The sequence below is a fragment of the Chionomys nivalis genome, chromosome 7 (genome assembly GCF_950005125.1).
Source record: "Chionomys nivalis chromosome 7, mChiNiv1.1, whole genome shotgun sequence".
NCBI classification, from domain to species: domain Eukaryota; kingdom Metazoa; phylum Chordata; class Mammalia; order Rodentia; family Cricetidae; genus Chionomys; species Chionomys nivalis.
The window spans coordinates 39,319,616-39,346,062 of NC_080092.1; the positions used below are offsets into that span (position 1 = coordinate 39,319,616).

Consider the following 26,447-nt stretch of genomic DNA (forward strand, 5'->3'; position numbering starts at 1 on the left):
TTCCAGATTCCTGCTTCTAAACAAGGCAGCTACACACTGATAACTTCCCAGGATGCCATTCCCTGGCCCAGAAAACTTCTAGTCCAGTCTTGTTCCTGTAGTGATAAAAACATTCAACAAAAAGCAGCGTAGGGAGGAAAAAATTCATTTGGTTTAAGATTCCAGGTTACGTGATTGACGGGAGGTCAAGGCAGGAACTTTAGCGCTATATCCAGTTAAGAGCAGGAAAGGCTAAACACACAAGTCCTTGTTCAATTGCTCTCAGCTAGCTTTCTTCTCTCCTACAGTTTATGGCTTCTGGTTTAGGGAATGGTGACAGCCACAATGGACTGTGTCTTCCTACACCTGTTAGTATTCAAGACCATCCCCCAGAGACAGGCCAACATCTAGATAGCCTCATTAAAAACTTTTCCCAGGTGATTCCACCTGTGTCAATTTGGCAATGAAATCTAACCAGCACGATCCACCCTTCTGTCAACTTGACACAGACATGTTGCTTTAAGCCATAATTTTCTATCTCTTGTCCCCAAAGTAGCATGCTAAAATAATAATATAAAATACAATTCAACTCCAAAGAGTCCCCCAAGTCGTGAAAACTTCCAGTACTTCAAAAGTCCAAAGTCTAGCCGGGCGGTGGTGGCGCACGCCTTTAATCCCAGCACTCGGGAGGCAGAGGCAGGCGGATCTCTGGGCGTTCGAGGCCAACCTGGTCTACAAGAGCTAGTTCCAGGACAGGAACCAAAAAGCTATGGAGAAACCCTGTCTCGAAAATAAAAAAAAAAAAAAAAGTCCAAAGTCTATTTGGACTCCAAAGTCTTAGTTGTGGGATCATATAAAATAAAAAACAAGGGACTGGAGAGATGTTAAGAGTGTGCCAAGGATTAAGAGTGTCTACTGCCTTTGCAGAAGACCCTGGTTCAGATCCCAGCACCTACATCAGGCCTCTATCAATCACCTGTAACTCCATCCCCAAGGAATCTGGTGCCCTCTAATGGCCTCCACCAGTATTACACTCAATGTGTGCATTTACAATTTACACAGTTTACAATTGTGTAAATACAAGTGCATTTACACAATTAAACATAAAGCAAAAGCTTTTTAAAATCAAAAACAAGTAATACTGCTGCATTTGTGGATGAAAATGAATATTAAGCACCTGACTAAGTTGAGGGGTCAGTGGAAGTGTCCCCCTTCACACCCACTGGAACTTCAAGGTAAACTGCAGCGATATCATTACCCCTGGGTGCTTGTCACAAAAGCAGGTGCTTAGGCCCCTCTGAATCTGCTCTCTGGGGTGACGGTCTTAGAATCTGCACTGTGACAAGAACCCCACTCCCATGTGATTTCTCATACTCATCAGGGTTCAAGAGTTCCCACAACAAGGCCAGGGCACCAGGCTAGAGGCTTTTGCCAGACTCCTCCAGAATGGCATTCTCTTGGAATCTCTCTAAGTCTCCTCTTTTCTTTCCATGCAAGAGGTCAAGAGTCCTGTCTGGTGAGCCCTGAGAGATTATGCTTTGGTGAAATAATATCAACGCTGACCAGATGACTAAGGTACCGACCGGATGTGGGATTCCCTTCTGTATGCTATGAATATGTTTTATTACTATTGGTTAATAAAGAAGCTACTTTGGCCTAAGGCAGGGCAGAATATAGCAGAATTCCAAGCAGAGACAGAGGAGGAAAGAAGGCAGAGTCAGAGAGATGCCATATAGCTGCGGAAGGAGAAAAACTCCAGAACCTTACTGGTAGGCCACAGCCTTATGTTGATACATGGATTAATAGAAATGGGTTAATTTAAGATATAAGAGTTAGTAAGAAGCCTGAGCTAGTAGGCCAAACAGTGTTGTAATTAATATAGTTTCTGTGTGATTATTCAGGTCTGGGTGGACAGGAAAGGATGTGCAGCTGCCGATTACAGGTACCTGCTCATCGGGGGCTGGCCTCTTAAGAACAAGAGGCTTGGGAGACATGAAGTCGCTGGAGTCAGATGGGTGGAAGGATAATGGGCAAAGAGGTGTAGGGGTTAGTTATCTTGGGCTATTTCTAGAGGGGCCAGTACACAGGGAATTTGGTGGGCGAAGCCAAACCAGCCTAATCTGGGCGACTGTGGTGTTGCTTACAGGAGCCTTCACAGCTGAACTCTCCCTCCTGAGCAGCAACAACAGAGGAGCCTGGGGTAAAGGTCTCATTTCTATCACACAGAAAAGAAATCCAAACCAGAAATGGGATGTAAGGGGAGACCCTTGTTACTACCACACTGCATATCTTCATACATACTGCAAGTAAAAGGTTGGGCCATGTGGCGAGCGATTCAAATGAGAAGGGCTTCCATAGGCTCATTTGAATACTTGGTCCCCAGTTGATGAAACTGTTTGGGAAAGATTAGGAGGTGTGGTCTTGTTGGAGGGGGTGTACCACTGGAGGCAGGCTTTGATGTTTCAGAAGTCTGTGACTTTCCCAGTTAATACTCTCAGGCATGCTTTCTCTCTCTCTCTCTCTCTTTCTCTCTCTCTCTCTCTCTCTCTCTCTCTCTCTCTCTCTCTCTCTCTCTCCATAATGGCTATCTCTCAAAATAAGTTTTCAGCTAGTGATCCAATACCAAAGCTGCCTGCCTGCTGCCATGCTCCCTGCCATGTTCATGGACTCACCCTACGAAACTATAAGCCCCCAATAAACTCTTCCATAAGTTCCCTTGGTCATGGTGTCTTATCACAGCAGTATAAAAGTAAGTAAGACAAGCCAGAAGACTCTTTGGGTCTCTTCCAACTCTATCCTATTAGAACTCTCTCTCTCTCCCTCTCTCCTTTCCTCCTTCCCTCTTTCTCTCCCTCCTTCCCTCCCTCCCTCTCTCCTTCCCTCCCTCTCTCCCTCCCTCCCTTCTCTGGATCCCTGAGCACACCTTGACATACCCTACTGATTCTCATGTGTTCATTATCTCTCCCACCACACCAGTTCTCATCTCTTCTCTTGGATATTTGTTAATATTCTCCAGTTCTGGGCAGCTCAGCTCTGTTCTCAACTTCTTCAGGAAGGCCCGCCCCCACCCCACACATGAACCCTGTATTCCTAACTGTTGTCAGTGCTGTGATCTATCAGCTCAGATGGTGTTTGCTCAAGGAAAATTCCATCCTAGAGGAATGGACTTTGAGATGTGGTCACAGTGTCCAGAGTTAAAGCCTGAGTAGCCATGTCTGAAAGCTCCTAGCTCAGCCTAGCCATGCTGGGCTAATTTTACTATGACCATGATCATATTAAGAAATACCTTGAACACCGACAACAGACACCTTTGGACATGTCTGTCTGTGAGGGAGTTTCCAGAGAGTTTAACTTGGGAGCAGGTAGACCCATCCTGAAAGTTGGTGGCTCTGCTCCATGAACTGGTACGGTGAAGTGAATAAAATGGGGAAAAGGAGGAAGCCCGCTGAGCACCTCATTGGTCTCCTTCTGCTTCCTGATCCTCCCAGATGTGGCCGAGCAGCATCACACTCCTGCCACCATGCCTTCTCGCCATGATGGAGTGGACCCTAAAACTGTGGGCCAGAGTAAGCCCTTCCTCCCTTCTGCTGCTTCTCATCAGATGTGGCCATGGCGGCGGCAGTAAAGGAGCTGTACCAGGACTTCCCATGCTTACAAGAAATTTGGGGGATTTTTTTTTTAAATAAAATCTATTTAACATCCTCAGAACTGGTGCTTAGTGAACCACCCTAAGGAAATGAGAGGAGCTGGCTGTCTGGGCAGGAGGCCATCCCTTCCACCCGCCCTCAGCTCCACTCCTGTCAAAAGTGTCTGCATTTCATAGGAAGTGCGGTTAAGATAAAGGAATGGAGTCCCCTGGTCGAATTTAATGCCGAAGCCATGCCTGGGACGGGAAGTGTCAGTACATCATTCACTAAAGGTGTGGGCATCTGTAAACTCCTTTATTTCTCTGGGCCCAACTCCTGTACTGTCAACAGGGTGAGGATGAATGAGTCACAAGTTAACAAGTGTTCAGGTCAGTTCCTGAAAGACTCACAGTCTCCATATAGCCGTGTGTGTGTGTGTGTGTGTGTGTGCTACGTGTGCAGGTACACATGTAGATATGCACGCATCCATATGGACGCCAGAAGTCAACCTCAGGTGTTGTTCCAAATGTCATAAAAGAAACACTGTTAGAGCTAAAACCACAGATCAGCCACACCACAGTGACAGTTGGGGACTTCAATACCCCGCTCTTACCAATAGATAAGATATGGGACAAAAACTGAGCATAAAAACGTGGAGGATAAATAATGTCATCAATCAAATAGAGCTAAGAGACAAAGCACTGCACTCAAACACAGAAGAACCCATGTTCTTCTGGGCAGCCTATAGAACTTCCTCCAAAATAGACCACAGAATAGGATACAAAACAGGTCTCAGCAACTATAATTAAAATAATATCCTGTGTTCTAGATGACCACAATAGGATAAAGCTGGATAGCATCAATAATAGAAGCTATACGGAGTCATGGAAACAACACACTAGTGAAAGGTAATTGGGACAGGAAAGAAACTTTAGAATTCCTCGAGGGACTGAAAATGAAGGTACAGAATATAAAATCTGTGCCATGGTGAGGAGAATCCAGACAGGAAAGTTTGGAATGCTAAGTGTCTACATCAAAAACATTAAATCTCAAATTAATAACTGAATGATGCAACTGAAAGGACAAACAACACCTAAAACGAGGAGAGGGGAATGGGGCTGGAGAGGATGCTCAGCAGCTAAGAACACTTGCTGCTCTTGCAGAGGACCCAGGTTTGGTTCCCAGCACCCACACGGTGCCTCCCATGTCAAAAAAGCCCAGGGATTGATGGATTCAGAGCATAATTCTACTCAAAAGGACTTCAGAAGGGAACTAGCACTAATACACCTCAGATTATTCCACAAAATAAAAGGAGGAGCGTTTCCAGCTCTTCTTTTGAGGCCAGTATTACCCTCATACCAACAAAAAAAAAAAAAATCATAGGACAATATCTCTGATAAACATAGATACAAAAACTCTCAAATAAAATACCTCCAAACCAAATTCAAGATCACATTTTAAAATATTATCTATTATCCACCATGATCAGGCTGGCTTCATCACACACAGGGATGGTTCAATATCGGTAAATCAATAAATGTGATCTACCACATACACAGATTTAAGGACCAAAACTTCATTAGGTGCAAAAAGACCTTGGACAAAATCAACATCCCTTCACGATAAAAGCCCTAAAGAAACTAGAGACAGAGATACTAGGGATGAACCTCAACATAATAAAGACAATTTACAGCAAGCCCACAGCCACTATCAAGGTAAATGGAAGAAAAACTCAAAAGCGTTTTCAAAAGAGCGGGAACAAGACAAGGGTGCCCACTCTGTCTGTTCCTCTTCAAGGCCGTAGCTGAAGCCTCAGCTAGAACAATAAGTGACAGAGATAAAGGGGGTGCAAACAGGGCATGAAGAACTCAAAGTATCCTTACTTTCAGGGACATGATTTTATGCATAAAAGGCCCTAAAAACTCCTCCAGAAAATTCTCACAGCTGATAAGCACATTCAGCAGAACAGCAGGGTGCAAGGCCAGCATACCAAAGTCAGTAGCTTTCCTAGTTCCAAAAAGTGTACCAAGAAAGAAATCAGGGACACGCTCCCATTCACGATGCCCTCAAAAACAATAAAACAGCCTGCAATAAACTTTACCGAGGAAGTGCAAGTCTTATATAAGAAAACACTGGCTAGTCAAATATGGGTTTGGGGCTTGAACACAGACCCCCGTGCTTGCCTGAATGGCACCTTACCTTCTGAGCCATCTCCCCAGAACCAGTCTCTATATTTAACAGCTTTTATTACCTCAAATTAATTTAGCAGTTTCCTGTTCCACTCTCACAGGAAACTTAATGGGCTTATAACCCTAGTAAAGGAGGCCTTGATGTGACATAATTCTGGAACACTGGGCCCAAAGGTCCTGAGAAGTTTGGAAGGTATAGTGCCTGCACTGCAGGACGGCATGCAAGCCGGGAACTAGGCTGGAGATTTAAAAGCACACACGCACAGACAGAGACGAGGGGACACGGGTCATCCTTGATACAAGAATGCCAACTTTATTGCGCTCCAGGGAAGCTTATATAGGGATCCTTAACTGATAGCCATGCCCCAGCTCTTGGGATTTCCAGCTGTAAAACCCCCCAGAACCCACTCCCCTGCCATCAGGGTGTCATGCTCAGAGCAGCTGCAAGCACAGGTAAATAAGTTGTTTGGCTCACTTCCCTCCAGCAGGCAAAGGGTCTGAGGCAGGCAAAAAAAGTCAAGGGGCTAAGGGTCTGCAAGCCCCAACAGGAAAGGAAGGATTCCTGTACTGCCGGTCACCCAGGAAGGTTTCACAACCGGCAAGGAAAGGTGAGCTGGGCCCGGCATAAACAGCACGGACAGCTGGTGCCCTGGGACGGCACTAGCATCAGTCAGCAAAGGCCTCCAGGTACCAACAGTCTGGGCTCCGAGTGGGCAGGTCATTTGCTTCAAGGAGACCAACCAACCACTGGGAGTTTGGCAGCCTTGCAGACGGTTTGTAGAGGATAGAGACATCAACGGGTCCTGGAGGAAACCCAGAGTGACAGCCAGTCTGCTGAGCAGAACACAGCAGCAGTATTTGCCACAGTCTGCAACACGTTCCCTGAAGAACTCGGAGCTCCCTCCCCAAAGCCACCACCAAGCCTGGAAGAGCAACTTTGAGAGTGACAAACTGTGACCTGTGGTTGCCGGCCTGTGGTTGCCGGAAGGATTGGGGGCCTCTCAGAGGCAGCGAGGCAGGATGGGCAGGTGAAGCGCGGAACTGGGAAAATACTCAGTGCCGGCACAGCGGATTCATCTGCCCCATCTCTTCCTCCCCACCTCTCCATCTCCCCGGACTCCCAGCCCCTCCTCTGTCCCTTCCTCCCCAGTATTTGATGTCATTTGCTTTTGTTTGAAGTTCGCTTTTTGGTTGGTTTTGTCATTTTTAGATAGGGTCTCACACCATGGCCTAGTCTGGCCTCAAACTCCTGGTGATCCCCTGGGGTTCTCAGAGGAGCTACAGGTGTGAGCCTCCGTGCCTTGGCTGTTTCCTTAAACAGTTATTCTGCCTGGATTAAGATGGAGTTTAAATGTCGTTTTGACTTGCATTTCTCTAGTGGCTAAACATGCTAAACATTATTTTCATGTTAAAAAATAACATTTTTTTAATTTTATTGGTATTACTGGGTCTCTGTCGGAGACCATGGGAGTTGCATCAGGTGACAACTAGGGTTCAAATGTCAACCCACCAGAGGCATGATTCTCTGATGAATTCCATCCAGGAAAGGCCTGTGGGGCCACTGGCTCTGGAAACGCTTGCTCCTGTCCTGTTGTGATTTCACCTGTGCAAAAGCAGCGATGGTGTCTCCCCAACACCTGTACTGTAGTATGTAATTTCATATGATATGTATGTGTAATCTCGTGATTGCACCTCAATCATATATATGGGCACATATATCCGTAGTAGGTCAGAAAGATGACTGTGTTGTAGAATATTATTTTAAGGTATGTTATTTTTGTTTATACTCTGGAATATTTGTTTAATGATGCAAAGATGTGTTTGATTAAATAAAATCCACCTGTTGTCCGGAGGCTGCGTCAGCAACTAGCTGACAGGGAAGAAGTAGGGAGGAGCCAGGAGAAGGGTTTATTAAAGAGAGGCAGGGTGTGCATGAGGACTTCTTGGGAGACACGAGGAGGTGAACTAGGTGAGCTGCTTGCTATTCCACCTCTCTGGGGAGAAGGATTCTACCTCAGCCTTTGAATCTTGAATTCTTTAGTGGGAAGAGATTTAGATAAGTTCTCTTAGTAGTTTTGAAAGAATCAGTGCCTGAGGGAACAGAATTTCTTCAGTCCGTGGCTCTTGTGGCCTAGCCGCTGCTGGCAGCAGGGGAGTTGCAGTTGCTGACTGGGACAGCTGTAGTTTAAAAGGCCATTAAAAAAGAGGACAACCTGGCTTCTCATTTATCTGTATAATTTTGTATATAGAAAATACACTAGGATATGCTTCATAACTAGATCTATTGTCCCACGAGGTCTGTAAGACGCTTACAAGCCTGCTTTGTTCCTTTCACTCAGACTAACCCAAGAAAACAACAATTTCTCCCCAGTCTGAGACGAGTTACACACAATTAGCTCATTTTTACCTCAGAGAAAGTTCAAACTAGACTGGATATTTCTGTAAATGGATCGTAAGTTAAAACCTTTACAGATACACACGAGAGAGAGCTGCAGCTGTCTAACCAAGGTTATTAACACAAAGCAACCTAAAAAAAATCATGCCAACTCTCTGCTTGCCAAGTCTCGCAGTTTGTCTCACCAGGCACTGTGCCCCCGGTCTCTCTCTGGTCACAGAATCACACCAGAAACCTTGAAACTTTGTGTTGCCATGGTAAATGGCTCGGTTCCTTGTCGTGTACCCAAGGAATGTGACTTAACCAATGAGATACAACTCTTGTAACTTTCTTCTTATTGCCTCAAGCCGCCTGTAAAAAAATAAATAGTAAAACAAAGAAGCAGGGTAGAACTGAAACAGAGACTTGGGACTAAAGAGAATTAGAGAATAATAAAGAGAATGACCCTCAGATTGTGTGTGACGTTGTTAATAGAAATCTCTTAATCTCGCTCCTGAGAAGTCTTCTCTGAGTTACCCGGGTAGCGCCTTGGGAGCTGGGCTTTCAAGCCACTTAAGGTCTCGTAGTAACCCGAGCTAGACTTAAGCTGGGTGTGTCGCTGGGGATAACCTTGGATTCTTGATCTTTTGCTTTTACCTCCCAAGTGCTGGTTATGCCTCGTAAGCATCTTGTCTTTCTTCTTTTGAGGACAGCTGGATCTGAGTACCCACTGGCTGATTGGAGGGTGTGGGTTAATTTCCTAGTTCTCTCTGTGTTCTGGACAGCAATCCCATGTTAGATGGCAAGTCTCACCATCTTCACTTCGCTGAGGATTCCCACGGCCGTGTGCCCCTTCACTCGGTCCCAGCCCATTTGTCTATCCTTGCCACCCTCTGCGGCTGGAGCCTTTCAGAAAACCCTCACCCGTGCTTGTGGACTGGAGAGTCCTCCTCTGTTCACCTCAGGGTTTTAGTCCTTACTTAAGGTGGTTGATCCACTTTGTAGAGCCAGAGTCAGAGATCCAGTTCAGCCTTCTTCTCAGATGTCCGAGGCTGTCTTCTCTCTAATGTGTTTCGGCATCTCTGTCAGAAGTCGGGTAACGGCAGCTTTGGGGGTTATTTCTGGGTCCTCCTGCTTGTCTGTGTGCCCAGTCTTGTGCCAACACCTGGTTGTCTTGCCGCTGTTTAGGAGTCACACAGCCTGAATTTCCCATGTTGCCATCTTTCCTGCATTGCTCTTTGCTCAAGACCGTTTCAGCAGTGCAAGGTGTTTGGGCTTCCCTGTGGGTTTTAAAACTGGTTTTCTTAGCTCTGTGAACAAGGTCATTGGACTTTTTATGGGGTCTGCATTGAATCTGTATATCACTTTTAGCAATACATCCATTTTCAATGTCAATTCTGCCAATCCAGGAACACAGGAAATGTTTCCATCTTCTTCTGTCACATTCTCTTCTTCTCGCTGCTGCTTTTGGAATGCAGCTCCCCACACACCTCTCTGCTCTGAGGCTCCACAGAACCTGTGCTAACTGGACAGCAGTTCGCTCCTAGTGCTCTGGGTGACTTGGGAAAAGACACAGACGTGGAAATTTAATGCTTCGGCAGAAGGCTCGCTAACTCTTAAAGCACCTTACATCCAACCACCCATTCACCCTTCTCAGCCATCTCACAGAGCTGGGTGGCCAGGGAAACTGAGGCTCAGAGAGGCCAAATGGAAGCGTACCAGAGCCGTAGACAAATGCAGGACTCTCCTCCTTTCTCCCTCCACGTTCCGTTCCTCCAGGAATGCTCTGACTTGGAGAGAAGGAAGAGAGCCCCACCAAGTCAGGAGAAGCAGGTAAGGGGTGAGCTGTAAACTTGGTGTTGCGAAACTGTACCTGCATGTGTGACCTGTAGTGAGTCCTGCTTTCCTATAGACCTCTGTTAGCACAGAGGCATCAGGCCCTGTGGTCTCCAGCACCCTATGATCCTGACGCTTGGGACTTCTCTACGGTGAATCAAGCTGAGAGTTTCCGGAAGACTGAAAATAGCACTGATGTGACCTAGGGATGACAGCAACTCTCTGGACAACTGTGACATGTCCAGCCCTCCCCCAGGGCCCCACAGAAAACAAATTTTGTAGACATCTTAGTCGTCCTGAAGGGAGGCATTATTGCAAAAAAAAAAAAAAAAAGGTACAGTGACCAAAACTGACCAGCAGATGGAGCCAAGCATCCTGGAATCCTGAACAGATTTCTAGTTTGGGTTTGGTGGTGGGGCAGGGGTGTTTTTATGTGTTTATTTGTTTATTCATTTATTTGTTTTCAAGGGCCACCACCACGATTGTGTGGTGGTCAGAAGGTAACTTTCAGGAGTTGGTTCTTCATGTAGATCCTACAGATTGAACTCAGGACTTCAGGCTTGACATCAGACACCTTTAACTGCTGGGCCATCCCACCAGTTCCTACTTGCAGGTGTTTTTTTCCCAAAGCTATAGGGGCAAAAACAAATCCCATATAAGAAATGTGTGTGAGGCTTCCCACCTGCTAGCTACAAAGCTAGACATAAGACTCTGTGGCCAGCCATTATCTTTTTTCCCCCGGTCTCCTCTGCAGTCAGCAGGACTCTAGTCAAGCAGAATATATCCCAAGATACCCTGATCTAATTATAGCTTGCTTGTGATATATTAATAAGGATGGGGGTCACCAGTCAGAGGAATTCAGGCTAACCAATCAGAGCACCTCGGTTTACATATGCACATAGGACATGTCAAAAATGAACGATAAAGAAGAACACGAAGTCTTAGTGTATGTGAACTGTTTCATTGTGCACCCTTCTCCCTTACTGCTGCCCCTCCCCTGGGTTCTCACGCCTGTGCAACCCCCCCACACACACACACACACTTCCTTCTGTGCTACCATCTCCCTGGGCTGCAAATACCTGTCTGCTGGGTCCTGAGGCCAGACACGATTTTTTTTTTCTGTTTCTTGGGCAGCACTTTCTGATTCTGTGTGATAAGCAATCAGATACTACCAGATGATGAGGCAGAGGGACATGGCAGAGGCTGGTTGGCCAAGGCTTGGGAGAGCACAGGGAGATGGTAGCACCTTCCTGTCAGCTGCTTCACAATCTAACCTTCTAGAACTCTGTGTCCACTCCTGAGCTAGCTCCATCCCCTCGTATCGTGTCTCTGACCTCCTCCTACAGAAACTGGAGCCAGTCTCTTGCCGGCTGTGAACGATTCCATCTGCCAGCAGCCCATGCTAATCCCTCCCTCCCCAACCAGACCCTCTGTGTCCAGGTTTCTCTGGTGAAATCTTCTGGAAGCGGAGCATCCTGTATCAAGGTGAGGACCCACACTGTTTGGGACAGTGGAAGGGACACTGTTCTAGTTTGATATCTACTGCTGTGAAAAATATCCTTGACCAAAGGCAACTGAGGGAAAGAAATGGTTTATTTCAACTTATACTTCCAGGACGGACACAGTCCAGCACAGAGGGAAGTCAGGCCAGGGACTCAATCGGGAACCATGGAGGAGGATACTTACCTGGCCTTCTTCTACAGCCCACAACCACTTGGCCAGAGGGTGGCGCCACCCACAAGGTACTAGGAGGCCCTCCAGTGTCAAATATCAAGACACTCCCCCACAGACATGCCCACAGACCAACCTAATAAAGACAATTACTCAATTGAGACTTTTTCTCGGGTGATTCTGGGCTACTAGGACAAGCACTGTCGAGTCCACAAATTCGGTTCAAGTCTGAGCCTGCGCACAGGGCACTCCTTAGTCAACTAGAGGTCCCATGCGATGTGGCCAAACCAACTCTGACTCCATGTGACCTTGGCCAAGACTCAGTATGCCCGAGTGCTTTCCGGGTGGTGATCCACAGCTGAGGCCTCTTGCCAGCATGCCACAGACTCTATTGTTACTATGCCCCCCCAGCCCTCCCCAGTCAGGGCTTTTTGCTGCTACTCTGCCCCCCAGTCAGGGCCGAGATGGCACAGGCACCCCAGTCTCTAGAGCCCCCACAGTACTGGAGACTGGCCTATCTTTAGACTCAGCTGGTTATGGAATATATACAGAAATCAGACAAGTCAGGTCTATGACTGAATTGTCTGTCGTTTTAATGCTACATAAATAGAATTACGCAGCATATAGCCTTTAAGGTTTTTTTTTTTTTCCAATCCACATAATTAATTCCTCTGGGATTGACCCAAGCTCTTGCAAAGATCTATTATGGGTTCATTTCTTTCATTGCTGAGCAATCCACGTAGTATGGCTGTAGCAGAGCCTGGGACTTTCCAGTTTGGGGGGTGTTGCCAGCGTAGTTGCTAGACATACTGCGTTCCTCTTTCTGACCACTAATTAACACAGATGCCCCTACCTCAATGAGGTCTTTGTTCCTGCTGTGGCAAACATGTTCTGTGACCACAACCTCCTTTCTATGCCAAGTCCTAGTGGCTCAGGAAAGCCCTGACCAGATGCTTCCAAATAGGTTTTCTCATAAGACAGGCATCTCCGTGTGGTTCCCTTCAGGAAACAACAGAATAATCCTGAGGTTAAAACCACACAACAGACTTGCTGCAGAGGTGCTGCTTGGAGCTGAGACATCTAAAAGCCAGCCAATCCTCTCAGTCTGCCCCATGGTCATCATCATATCATGATGGCTCACGGTGACCGTGTCATGGCATGGCAAATGGGGACTCTGGTGTCTGGGTTTGAGCCCCATCACTGACACGTTGGTGACCTCAGATAAATGGCTGACCTCTCGCATGCCTCAGTTTCTTCATCTATAAATGGGCATGTCAATAGCAGGGTGGTGGTGAGGACTAAATGGTGTAATGGGCATGTCAATAGCACGGTGGTGGTGAGGACTAAATGGTGTAAGCAGCACACAATATTCGGGACATCTACCGATGACTGATGCGCAGTGTCATTGTGACTGGTTTAACAGATAGGAGTGAAGAGTCCATCACTCGCTCATTGTCATAGAGCTGGAAAATGAGGAAGCAGAGGTTCACTTAGGAGTCTGTCTACATGAGTTTTGAGGTCCCCAAAGTAGGGGTGCCATTACCCTGGCCCCCGAGTAGCTATGAGAATTAAAGTACACTCCACAGGACTTCCTATTCAAAGGGTTCCCTGTGTGAGCTTCTTTTTAGCTATCGGTGGTTATCAACTCTGCAGTCCCAGATCCAGGGGATAGCGGCTCCTTGTGCCACACGCGATCCAAGGCAGCAACAAGGGTGTGATGAGTGTCTCTATAGACATCGGCAATGTTAACCTGACCAGAGACAAGACCATCCAACACAGCCATGGTTCGTTACAAGCCGCTGCCCCCCCCCCACTTCCTCTGATGCCTTTTCAGCTGCAACACGGAGAAGACTCGGTGAGAGTCAGCAGCATGAACGGACCTGGGACATGACACACACTATGTTCTGTTTCCACGGAGAAGATTCAGTGAGAGTCAGCAGCATGAATGGACCTGGGACACGACACACACTATGCTCTGTTTCCTCAGCACTCTGCCCAGTGTCTCTCTACACAGGACACAGTCAGGCGAGAGCCAGAGCTGGAGAGACACAGAGATCAGAAAACCTGGGTACAGGGCCCAGCTGGGTCTCCTGACACTGGTTGGGAAGCCACACACTCCAGATGTTTGCTGTTCCTATTGTGTGCTGACAGAAAGCTCTGGTTGTTTCTGTGAATTGCTTGGCTCCCTTCCTTTCTGTCTCCTCTAACTTTTCTTTCAGCTAACAAGTATTTCCTGGTATACCTCTAGCCCTACAACTGAACACCGAAGTGAGCTGGAGGGTTGTTGGGATGGCTGCTCTTGGTTGTCAACTTGACTACATCTGGAATCAACTAAACTCCAAAAATGGTGGGGCTGGAGAGATGGCTTGGAGGTTAAGAGCACTGGCTACACTTCCAGGGGTCCTGAGTTCAATTCCCAGCAACCACATGATGGCTCGCAACCATATGACATCTGGTGCCCTCTTCTGGCCTGCAGGCATATATGTAGGCAGAGCATTGCATAACTAAAAAAAAAAAAAGGAAAGAAAGAAAAGAAAATCCGAAAATGGAGGGCACACCTGTGAGGGATTTTTTTCTTAATTTGAAGGGGGACGATTCACTTCTAATCCAGATCTTTGAGACAGAAAGACACACCTTTTCTGCAGATCTTCTCAGCTGGGAAGACACGCCTTAATCTAGATCTTGAAGTGGGAAGACACACCTTTAATTTGGGCCACACCTTCTGCAAGAAGCCCAGCCCACATAAAATCATGTGTCACAGCCATGTCTGATGGGAACTGCAAGTCACAAAGCCAGCACAGCGGCTTGACAAAGATCCAGCAAAGCTGAGCCACATGACGGCCACCGTGCCACTTTCGGTTTTGGTCTTCACGTGCTGCATGCTTGAGGGGTTTTTAATAAATTTGTACAATTTGGGGATATTAGATTGTTGAGAAATTTCTTATCAATTATGAATCCTTGATGCATTTTCCCAGGAGTACTGCTTCTAAGCTTCCTCAGGACAGTCCTGAGCACACTACCCCTCCCACTTTTAGGGGGATATCCTTATCTACTGGAAGGTCTTCCTCAGGCCTGACAGGTTGTGATGCACATAAAGAATCCAGAGGTCTCTTTATGAGACTGAGACATTCTTGAAACACCTGCCCCTGTACTTACTCAGAAACAAGATAATCAAAGCAAATAAACTTAAAAAGGTCACAAGATTCAGTGGGCTAGAGGAGTTGGCCACAGACCAGATTACAAGCCTCTTCCTACCATACACTCAGGCTACTACATGGCCTATACAGCAACAGTTAGACTAGCTGAGGTTACCTCTGCCCTACACAGGGACTTATACGGAAGGGCAAAGAACGGTGTAGAAAGACGACAGAATGAGGCGTCAGGACCTCCCTTTCTAGAAAAGTTGTCTCATACAGGTAACTTTTATGTGGTATCATCTGACCAAGAAACAACAGAATGCCAGGATTCAACATAAAAACAAATTCTGTAGATATACAAATTCTATAAAACATTGTATTATGCCAGAATTAATAATAACTACAGGAGCATTGGCCTAGACTTTTCTTGGGCTTCTGACCATTAACAGTTAATATACTGGCACATGGCTTTGAGGCAGGACCAAGGCCCTCTCCCCTATGTCGAGGCTGAGCAAGGTATCCCTCCAAAGAGAAAGGGCTCCAAAAAGCCAGTTCAAACACTAGGGATAAATCCTGGCCCCACTGCTTAGTAGCCCCCCAGTCTGCCCCAGCCACACAACTGTCACCCTTTGTTGACTCCCCATGGGAAGCCTCACCCTCTCTGAGAAGTGGATAGAGGGTGGGGTGGGTAGAAGGTGGGTGGAACAGGAGGGGAGGAAGAGGGAACTGGGATTGGTATGCAAAATGAGAAAAGATTGGATTTTTTTTTAAATGGTTTTTATTGAGCTCTACATTTTTCTCTGCTCCCCTCCCTGCCCCTTCCCTTCAGCCCTCTCCCAAGGTCCCCATGCTCCCAATTTACTCCAGAGAGCTTGTCTTTTTCTATTTCCTATGTAGATTAGATCTATGTATGTCTCTCTTAGGGTCCTCATTGTTGTATAGGTTCTCTGGGATTATGATTTGTGGACTGGTTTTCTTTGCTTTATGTTTAAAAACCACCTATGAGTGAGTACATGTGATAATTGTCTTTCTGGGTCTGGGTTACCTCACTCAAAATGATGTTTTCTAGCTCCATTTGCCTGCAAAATTCAAGATGTCGTGTTTTTTTTTCTGCTGTGTAGTACTCCACTGTATAAATGTACATTTTCCTTATCCATTCTTTGGTCGAGGGGCATTTAGGTTGTTTCCAGGTTCTGGCTATGACAAACAAAGCTGCTATGAATATAGTTGAGCACATGTCCTTCTGGCACGATTGAGCATCCTTTGGATATATACCCAAAAGTGGTAATACAGGGTCTTAAGGAAGGTTGGAGAAAAGATTGTTTTTTAAAAAGTAAATAAAATTAAAAAAAAAAAAAACCTAAGGTGCCACTCAAATGGGATACGGATAAATTAAAATAAATAAATAAAAGAGTTAATAATTGCTGGGGACATGGCAGTCGGGACTGGCTTGGAGATTTTCTTTCTGTCTAGCATGCCACAAAAGCTACCAGCCTGAGAAAAGGCTATCATATGTCTCTAGATTCTTATATGAGGTTGATGGGTAAAAATTATTACAAAGATAACTGTTCATCAATGATGACTAAATGAGAAAACAATGATTGTAAAAGATAATTGTTCTGCCACGGTTCATCAGTGATGACTAAACTATGACCCCAAATGTGAAAGAAAAAAGTTAGACACATGTCCAGAAACAAAAATGATATGATCTGCATTTTGCAACATTAATCTATCCCTGCTTACTAAATCCTATATAAATTAAAAAAAAAAAATTCTGCTCGTCAGTCAGGCTCCAAGATTCTCACCACCATGGCCTGGCTCACGCCCTTCCTCGCCTACTCTTTCCCTCCTCTCTGGAACGTGTCCAGGCCCACCCTCAGCACACAGGAAAGAAGGGTGCTTTCGCTCTTTTGCCTGCTTACCCTTGCCTTCCTAACAAGGCCATTTCTTCACTGGCATTAGGGCCTACTTCTTTGGTATTCCAGCGTACACTGAAGAGCAGCTGAGACATCCAGCCTCACGGACTGAGCTTCTACTGGATTCTTTCCATTCCTAGCCAGCCACTGTTGGATCAGCTGGAGCACAGCCTGTATGTCATCCTAATAAAGCCCCTTTCTATATAGAGAGATTTATTCTATAAGCTCTAATACTCTTAGTAAGTTCTGCAAGCCTTACTAATACAGTTGGGCAGCTACAGAAGCACCTCCTGATTTACTGAAGACAACATACTCGTAATGTTCAATTTCAGAAACGGCTCCTGTACCGCACAGTTGGGCTGTGCAGCCTACATTATTCCGTGTCACGTGAGAGGAAAGTTGTTTAAGCTGCCTGAAAAAACGTAAGCCCTTAGGGTTTACAGCCGCAGTTGGGATTCCCACTCACTCTGAGTTACTCAGCTAAGACTGCCCATTCCAGCTCATAAACGTGCCTTCAAAGTTATGCAAACTTGGCACATCTTTAATCCCATCAGTTGGGAGGCAGAAGCAGGCGGATCTCTGTGAGTTCGAGGCCAGCCTGGTCTACATAGCAAACTCTAGACGAGCCAGAGATAGAGAGGGAGACTCTGTCTCAAAAAAGAAGACAAGCATATCTAGGTCAACGTGCAGAAAATAGGTGATAGATAGATAGTGGAACGATCAGACAGATGTGACACCTGCGTCGCACCCGTCCCCACGTGGCTGGGAGGACAAACAGCATGCAGGAGCACGGACTGTGAGAGTGGGGTTTGTGGAGGACTGCTGAGGAAGGGTGTTCCAGACATGGCAGGGACACGACACTCATGAGCTCACAGCAGCTCCGGATGCCTGCACACAAGAAAAAAGATCTGACATGGATGGGAGGGGTTCACAATGGCTGCCGTGGAAGGGATGAATTCATTTTCTTCAGGGTGAGGCCCCTGGTAGGTTGCCCATGCTTCAGTGGATGGCCCCACACAAATGCACATGTGAGGAGCATTAAAGGGACTCTGTGGGTTATTAAAAGTCTTTTTAAAGGACATGAAGTTGTGAGGAGATGTTGTGGTGGTGGTCTAGGAGATTGGAAATGGGGCTGGGGGTATATAGAATCCAAACGTGTTATTCACATGGATGAAACCGACAAGAAAACTACTTTAAGAACACCGATGCACGCAGAGTCACCTGACCTCCACTAGAACCAGCGGGCACAGACAGCAGCAGCAACGTGTACAGAAAACACAGTGTGGGGCCCTCTGTTCAGGTCTTCACACAAGGTGAGGCCACTCAGAAACGAGCTGTGTTTGTGAATGAAGCACCCATCACTCTCCTCCTTTAGCTAACAAGTGTCGAGAGAGCAGCCGGACGTCCCTTTAACTCTGGGACACTGACTGACACAGACACGTAGGGACACAGGTTTTCTCTAGAAAATACGATAACCAGCAAGGGTTCTGCTGAGAAATGAGCAGACTGGTGTCCGAGAAGCAGACTGCAGCTGGAGCCACACCAGTGTGTGGATTTCCAAAGTTCCCCTCATAGATTCAACAGGGCCCTTAACGACATGTTACCTAAGAGGCTTGTCTTTCTCAGAATATCCTTGTTTCTCAGATGCTTCATTTTTAAGCCTTTTATGAACGTTAAAGTAAAATATTTTAATTCTTAATGTTTTTTTAAAATATCACACCTATAAGTAGGCATAATCATATTTTATTGTAAAGTTGTTCAAAGATGAAGGCCAGGGCTCTCAAGTTACCAGAGCCACTAAAAACCACTAAGGTAACAAACATTTTTAAAAAGCCTGGACACCAAAATAGCTCTTAATTGTTGAAAACTGCAGTGAAGGCCGAAAAGTGTAGGATGGCCTTTGAACTGTTTTCAGAGAGCACTAACAAATGCATTAAGACAGAGGAACAACGAGGGAGAGATGTGTTATGTCTGAGGCTAAATCCTGTTATAAGCAAGAATTCACAGGACCAACAAAAACCCCATCACCAAAAGAGCCTCCTCCCCCTCTGGAGTAGGCAGCTGAAGAACGCACCCTGAATGAATGCAGCCTCAGGCTGGGTGTGCACAATACAGCCTGAAGAGACTCAGAGCATCTGCAGACATGCCATAGCATGGTCTTGAATCAAGTTGAGCAGGGGTCTCGCTGGGAAAGGAATCATTTGAAGCCAAAGGGCACTTTGCTGTAGTTTATACATATAGCTACAAGTTTCTCCTCCATGCCAAACATCTACCAAGGTGAGAGGGTAGAGGACCTATCGGACCATCTCACTTGGGGCTTATGTAGTCTCAGTTCTGCAGTAAAGAGAAAGCCCATGGTGAAAAGAATGTCTTAAAACCCAGGATACTAAGTTGAAGTTTTCTTCTTTTTTGTATAACAACCCACTGGCTACGAATTACATCCATGTCAAACTTGTTAGTGTTTTCTGATATTTCCAAGAAAGTCCAGCATTTTTGCCAGAATGTCCCAGTGACTTTCTTGAAATATGTCTTTTCAAATACTGTATTACTTCTAAGACTGGGAAGAGCAGTATGCCGATCTGGGTGTCTTGGCCACGGAGAGAAGCAAGCATCCCTGTGAGCCTTCACCCCGGTGAGCCTACAGTCCTGTGAGCCTTCACCCCGTGAGCCTACAGTCCTGTGAGCCTATAGCCCTGTGAGCCTGCAGCCCTGTGAGCTGCGCTCCTGCCTGGGTTTCACACACTTGGTGATGTCTCGTTCTGACTGCAAGGCTTCCCTGAAGAAAGTCGGGTTTCTCAGCATTCATGATCTCAGGTAGACTCCTCTCTGTCCTTCAGTGCTCTGTCAGGGGGCTCTGGGCTGGCGGCTCACCCCTGGGTGACTCTGTCTTGTTCTCGATGAGGGAGATCTGCAGCACGGGCAGGAGAAGCTGGAAGGCATCTTGAATGTAGGAGGCACTGTTTGAGGCCTGGAGGATTGAAAAGTCATCAACAAGAAAAGGTTACAACACCTGAAAGAGAAAGCACTGAAAGACAACAAAAGGACAGACCTGTATCTGCAATCCAGCAGACGCCACAGCTTGTGAAGTAAAGAAAGAACAGGCTTGACTACTGCACTCAAGTTTAATACAGGACAAGACAGACCTGGGAGATAATATAGCAGCACCAAAAAGAGTGCTAGCACCCCAACTCGCCCAGTAGACATGGCCCACTAGATGGCTGCTCACACTTGACATTCAAGGATTGTCTAGCCCAGGACTGAAAGGGTTTCTGTTCCCGCACTGGAGTCAAATACTGACATGCTCTCAGGAGGCTCTGAACCATCACTGCTCCTCCCACGGATTTGGTGCCACGACAAAGCATTGCACTCAGATAAGAACAGTTACAGACAGGTCTGCCTGGTCAGTGGACATGAGACAAGAAGCCTTGGAGAAGCATCAGGCCCAAGTGAGCAGATCTGATGTGTATCTGACAAGATCTCCCCTTCCAGAATAACAACAGTTCATCACACTAAAGCAAAAATGTACATTTTCGTTGGAGAGATGGCTCAGTGGTTAAGAGCACTGCTGCTCCTCCAGAGGACCTGGGTGCAATTCCCAGCACCTGGCAGCTCACAACTGTCTGTAACTCCAGTCCCAAGGGATTCAACACCTCACACAGACTTTCACACAGACTTACACACAGGCAAAACACCAATAAAATAAAAATAAATCTTTTTTTAAAAAAATGTACATTGTCATGGACAAGAGTATTTCAAATTTGTATGTACAAATATCCCATTCAAACTGGCAACAGGGAGCACACACCAAGACAGCCTACCTTTTGTGCACTTATCAATGGCTGGCACTCCTATCAGAACTTCAGTGGGACACTTGATAGCACAGCTTCCAGCCAAAAGAGACCTTAGAAATCATCTAGTTACAGCTCCTTGCACTGAAAACAAGATTCCAACACAGGACTACAGAGCACTTGAGGGAAGTCCAGGGAGGCCTCCTTGCTGCTAAGTGCTTCCAACTTTGCCAACTAATGAACTACAGACTCACTTTTAAAATAACTTAACTGACCACAAGAGTTCTGAGCTACTCAAAGCTGTGTAGCTGGAGAGTTAAGTGCATTTCCTTAACAGTAACTTAAAATAATTTTATTATTATTATTATTTTTTTTTTTTTTTTTTTTGGTTTTTCGAGACAGGGTTTCTCTGTGGTTTTGGAGCCTGTCCTGGAACTAGCTCTTGTAGACCAGGCTGGTCTCGAACTCACAGAGATCCACCTGCCTCTGCCTCCTGAGTGCTGGGATTAAAGGCGTGCACCACCACCGCCCGGCTCTTAAAATAATTTTAAACTAAACAGTCTGGCTGGTTCTTACTTATTTACTTGTGTGTGCACATGTGGGCGTGTGTATGCTACACATGTGGAGGTCAGATAACAACTTTCATGAGCCCACTCTCTCCTTCCACCATGTAGATCCTGGAGCTCACACTAATGTTGTACAGCTTGGTAACAAGCACCCAGACCTACTGAGCCATCTAACTGACCCTCAATTGATACTTAAACACTAGCCAATTATCAACACATTCCTCTCACTAGCTTTATGTGTGTTCTAGACAGGCCATCACAGTCTTGGTTGTCAGAGTCTGAAAGCATGGACTCCAGAAACCATCCCATCCTGGTGGCAATCTGATCAACTATCGCATGCTCTCACACCCCTCTGGAGACATTTTTGTTATGTGCACTGGTATATTATTTGCATGGATGTATGTGAGAGGGCATCATATCCATGGACCTGGAGTTACAGACAGTTGTGAGCTGCCATGTAGGTACCGGGAATTCAACCTGAAGGCCCCAAGTAACCACTGAGCCATCTCTCCAGCCCCCTCTTCTAGAGACTTAAACCCTATGGTCCTAATGCTCACAGACTGACAAGGATACGCAAGCTCGGTGCCACTCTGTCAAACAGAGGACGTTTTCCCTTGGAAATGGTCACATGTCTTGTTTTCTACCACCTGTGCACGAGACCCAGCCCTTTAGGAAGAGCTTGTCTGGGGGGTGTCATCCCTTTGTGTTTAGCAGCTGGTCTCTAGGAGGTGTTTCTTTACTGAGAATTGTGCGTTCGGCTGTCAAGGGGCAGGGACTGGGGAATGACAGCTGATGGCTTCTTCCATCCAAGTTTACCCTGCAGCTTTGTTACACCTTATAAATACTGAGTAGGGAATGAACATAATAAACATCAAAGAAACAGCAATAGTCATATCTGTATCAGCAAGGCTAAAATGCAATCTGGTTTTTAAAAAGTAGAAACTAAAGATGTAATAAATTAATGCATAATGCCTTAGAGATGCAAAAAACATTACTACTAACCTCTAGAAACACTGCAGTGATTATTGGATTCAGAACATCTGCCTTTTCTCTGACCTGGAACAAAGGAGAGACTTTTGTCACAGTGCACCTTAAGAAAACACACAGAGGTAAAACAAAGGCACAAAACATCTCAACCAAGGAAGGGCAAAGTGTCATTTCTGGAAAGAAACTTTTTAAGTGCTGTGAACTTCCTTTTTGTGCCTTTCTACGCTACCAAACTGAGAATGCACTGCTTTGTAGTTTGGGGGAGGGTGCTGCTGCTAATGTTTCTTGGTGTGTGTGTGCGTGCCTGTGTGCATATTCTCAAGTACACGAGTGTGGAGAGCAGAGGACAACAGTTCAGAAGTCAGTTCCCTCCTTCCACCATGGCTTCGGGACACTGAACTCGGGTCATCAGGTTTGCTCAGCAAGTGTCTTTACCCTGAGTCATCTCACCAACCCTGTAGTCATTTACCAACTTTTTAAACATCTTCATTCTGTATGGTATAGACACAAAATGGAGTTCTGTTCAGGCGAAAAGAGAAATGAAGGCAAGGCACTAGCAGAGAGACGACAGTCTCCACACCGCCTCGTATGGGGTAGAAGAGATGGAGTCTAGAGTGACGCATCTCTGGGCGTGTGGAGAACAGGATGGGAGGTACGGCAGTGTAAGCAGGACTATTTAAGAGACAGCACTAGGAGGGACAAGAGAGAAAAATGGGGGTGAATATGTACACATGATGGCTAGTGTTGTCAACTTGACAGACCCCAGAATCAGCTGGGAGATGGGCCTCTGAGCACAGCTCTAAGGGGTTATCTTGACTGGGTTAAATGCCTCCTGGTAGGACCACCCCTAAGCAGGGGCTCCTGCGCTGCTTAAGGAGTGAATACCAGCACACATGTATCCGCTGCTCTCTTCTCCCAACTGCAGACGATGTGACCAGCTGCCTCAAGCTCCTGCTGCCTGACCTCCCCACCACGATGGACTTCATCCTGAAACTTTCCCCCTTAGACTGTATTGGTCACAATGTTCTATCATAGCAGCAGGAAAAGAAACCAAGACAGTACACTCAAAGAAATTAAAACAATGAAATACACATGCAGATAAACCATAAGGAGAAAAGTAATCTTCATTTTAGAAGGGCAGTTGGAAATCTGACTTCAGAACACCTCAACTGTTGTGAAGAGAGGCACTTGCGAGTCTCCTTTCATGCAAACACAGCATGAATTTCAACTGAACACGTCAGCACTCTGTAGCTGACTAGCCATCTTAAAACCCACAAAACAGCTCCATCCAGGAAATCCAGGAGCTTGTTTAAAGAAATTACTAGGAGGGAAGAGAAGCTGTGGCCTAGAATTACTCCAAAGAGAAAGTCCAAACTCCAGCTTAGAATTTCATCAGGCCACGGTTTTGCTAAATTTAGGGCCCCACAGCCACTCTTCCACAACACTGATGTGCACACTGTGAAGTCGTTTTCATCTACTCCGTGCCCTTGGTTTATCTCACTGTGATCATTGGTTTCCTGGTCACCTTCCACATCACTCACCGACCTTCAGTAACTATAGACTGGAACAATGGAACAGGCAGAGCAGCAGACAGCCAGAGCAGGAAACTGGAAACAGAATGTGAACAGCAAGGCTACAAACTCTTAAAGCCCACTTCCAGTGGACATAAGTTCTCCAGCAAGGCTCAACATCCTATAAATTCCACGACCTTCCCAAACAGCACCAGGGACCAAATGGTCAAACACCTGAGTCTACGGCAGTCGTTCCTCATGTAAACCACCATGGCATAGTACATGGTACTCAAATAAAGACATAAGAAATAAAACATGTGTCTAGGGTGTCATGACCTCTGGCAAGGGGACAGAGACTTCAGTGGGGAAGGGGTGACCTCTACGGTGGTGCATGAGACCGAAGAATGCAAACCCACGAAGCAGTACCCTGCCCCTCCCACCACACACACAAATTAACTCAATATTCATCACGGACACAAGAGCTCAACACTCATCAAAGAAAACTCAAAGTTGATCTGGGTTAGCTGACAACTTCTCAGGTAAAACACCAAAATTGTATGTGATGATGAAAACTACTGAGAGTAGAATTTTGATGAAATTTTTAAACTGTGCATAGGATTCCATCAAGAAAATAAAACAGGAACACCAATATGGTGGTGTGCATCTGTAATTCCAACAGTTAGAAAGCAAAGGCAGGAGGACAGCAAGGTCAAGGCCAGCCTGAACTACACAAACCTTGTCTCAAAAACCCAAAAGATGGACCTACAACTCAGTGGTGATTTGCTGTGCACATATAAGTCCCTGGATTTGATTGCCAGCACTGCAAAAGCAGACAAGCAAAAAATATAAACCCATGTACAGAGGGAGAGTCTGTGCCTAGCACATACCTTACAAGAAGCTGATCCCATAAGACACAAGAAGCTCCTAAATGTCCTAAAATCCAGTAATGAAAAACAACCCAATTAAAGGCACTGCATCAGACAAGTGGCCATGAAGTAAGTGTACGGAAAGGCACTCAGAATCACGAGACACTAGAGAAATGCAAATCTAGTCAGCAGAGAGGCACCACTTCACACTCACCAACACATCGAAAACCACAAAGGAACCACCACTAACACTGGTGAAGATGCAGGGAAACCGGCATTTCATGCACTGCTGATAAGAGCGCAAAACTATGGAGCCATTTTGGAAGCAATCTGACGTTTACCATCTCACCTAGAAAGCCCAGGAAGTCTGCCTCTCATACTCTACCCGAGAGAAGTGAAACCGTGAACACAACAGCTCACACCATGCTCACGACAGCACCATTCACAACAATCACAAACAGGAACAGTCCAAAGGTCTATCAACTGAAAAAGATAAAATGTGGTATACTCAGCCATAAAATAAAGTGTTGATAAAAAACAAGAAGTACCAGCACATGCTAAAACAGGACTAAGTTCAAAACTACCATGCTAATCTAACAAAATGTACACCTGTGATCCCACTGAAATAAAATTAAGAATAGGAAAGCTTTGTGGAGACAGGAAATGCACCATCATGCCTAGGATTCGGGGAATATGGAGAAGGAAATGGGAATCGTTACTGTGTGGAAAGCTTAGGGGGCAGTGATGAAATATCCTAAACTCCAATTCTAGTAACAACTGTACATCTCTGCAAATAGACGCACTAACAACCATCAACTTGTACCCTGAAACATGTGAATTTTACGGTGTGTAAATTGTATCAAGTATTCAGCCATTAGCCCCACGAGGCAAGAACTCTTACCCCAGCAGTGGTGAGGCAGGTGGTAAACTCTTTAGACAGGGAGCCCAGGTCTTTACACAGCACGACTGTCACCCTGCAGAGAAGAACACATCAGAGGAGTCCATTCTTTCTCTTTCTACTCCTTTAATAACCTAAACAGGCCACTCCTAATAACAGTGGAGAAAGAAGCCTTTAAAGGTGCAGACACACCTTTCTCTCCTAGTGTTTCAGTATGGAATACACATTCTAAGACACACTTAAGAGACAGAGTGACCCTGCCACTTGTTCTGTACTCCATCTTGGGTTCCAGGGGCCACCATCAGGACTTGGGAGGGCTAAGTGCTGAAAAGTGCCCATTTCTTCCTGCTACAGACAGATCCTTACCTGCTGCCTTTTCCTACAAGAGATGCTTCTTGGGTGGATGAGCTCTCTGACTCTGCACTGGACACCATGCTGTTCTTCCTCATCATGACTTGTCAACCAATCGTCCTCTCCCAGGCTCCGGTCCCTGAAGGGCAGCCCTCCATTTCCTAGTGCCCTTCCTTCTTGCCCAAGTCTCTCCAGCCTGAACAGTGAAAACGTTCCCTGACCTTGCTCATCTCTCACCTGCAATTGTTTTCTCAGCTCTTCTGTACCTCGTAATAATTCCCAAGGCTCAAACACTGGCATACTCTCCGTATCATGTGTTGACTCCTTTACTCTCTCAACACCACTATGAGCTAGACAGGCACTGATATTACTGACTGGGTTTTTTGTTTTGTTCTGTTTTGGAGAAAGGGTCTCTCTATGTAACTCTGGATGTCCAGGAACTATGGAGACCAGGCTGGTCTCAAACTCAGAGAACCATTTGCCTCTGCCCCCAAAATGCTGGGAAAACAATGAAACTAAAGGAAGTTAAACAACCTGACAACTGTCACTCAGCTAAATAACTAAGTCAAAAGATCAGTCAGTTACAAGACATCCTAGTACTGAAAGTCTGCTTAGAACCCTCGCATTTTTGGTTGTCTATCAGTTTTATCCTAACTGACCATTCATAGGGTGCCCCTTTTTGACTCCCAAAGGCATGTTTCAGTAAGTAAATACAATCATTTCTTCCTAAAGAAGGCCGTACTGACTAGGAG

General features: G+C 46.0%; 1 protein-coding gene across 9 annotated transcripts in view; it reads right to left on the reverse strand.

Moving 5' to 3' along the window:
- Window positions 1-15,659: 15,659 nt before the first annotated feature.
- Window positions 15,660-26,447, reverse strand: part of Fam114a2 (family with sequence similarity 114 member A2) — a 35,946-nt gene continuing 25,158 nt past the window's right edge. For all 9 annotated transcript variants that reach the window (XM_057773780.1, XM_057773782.1, XM_057773779.1 and 6 more), the window contains 3 exons: window positions 25,348-25,420; window positions 22,085-22,138; window positions 15,660-19,696 (listed from right to left, as the gene is read on the reverse strand). In XM_057773780.1, coding sequence (XP_057629763.1) covers window positions 19,562-19,696; window positions 22,085-22,138; window positions 25,348-25,420 — 262 coding nt within the window. In that variant the 3' untranslated portion in view covers window positions 15,660-19,561. The remainder of the gene's footprint in view (window positions 19,697-22,084; window positions 22,139-25,347; window positions 25,421-26,447) is intronic.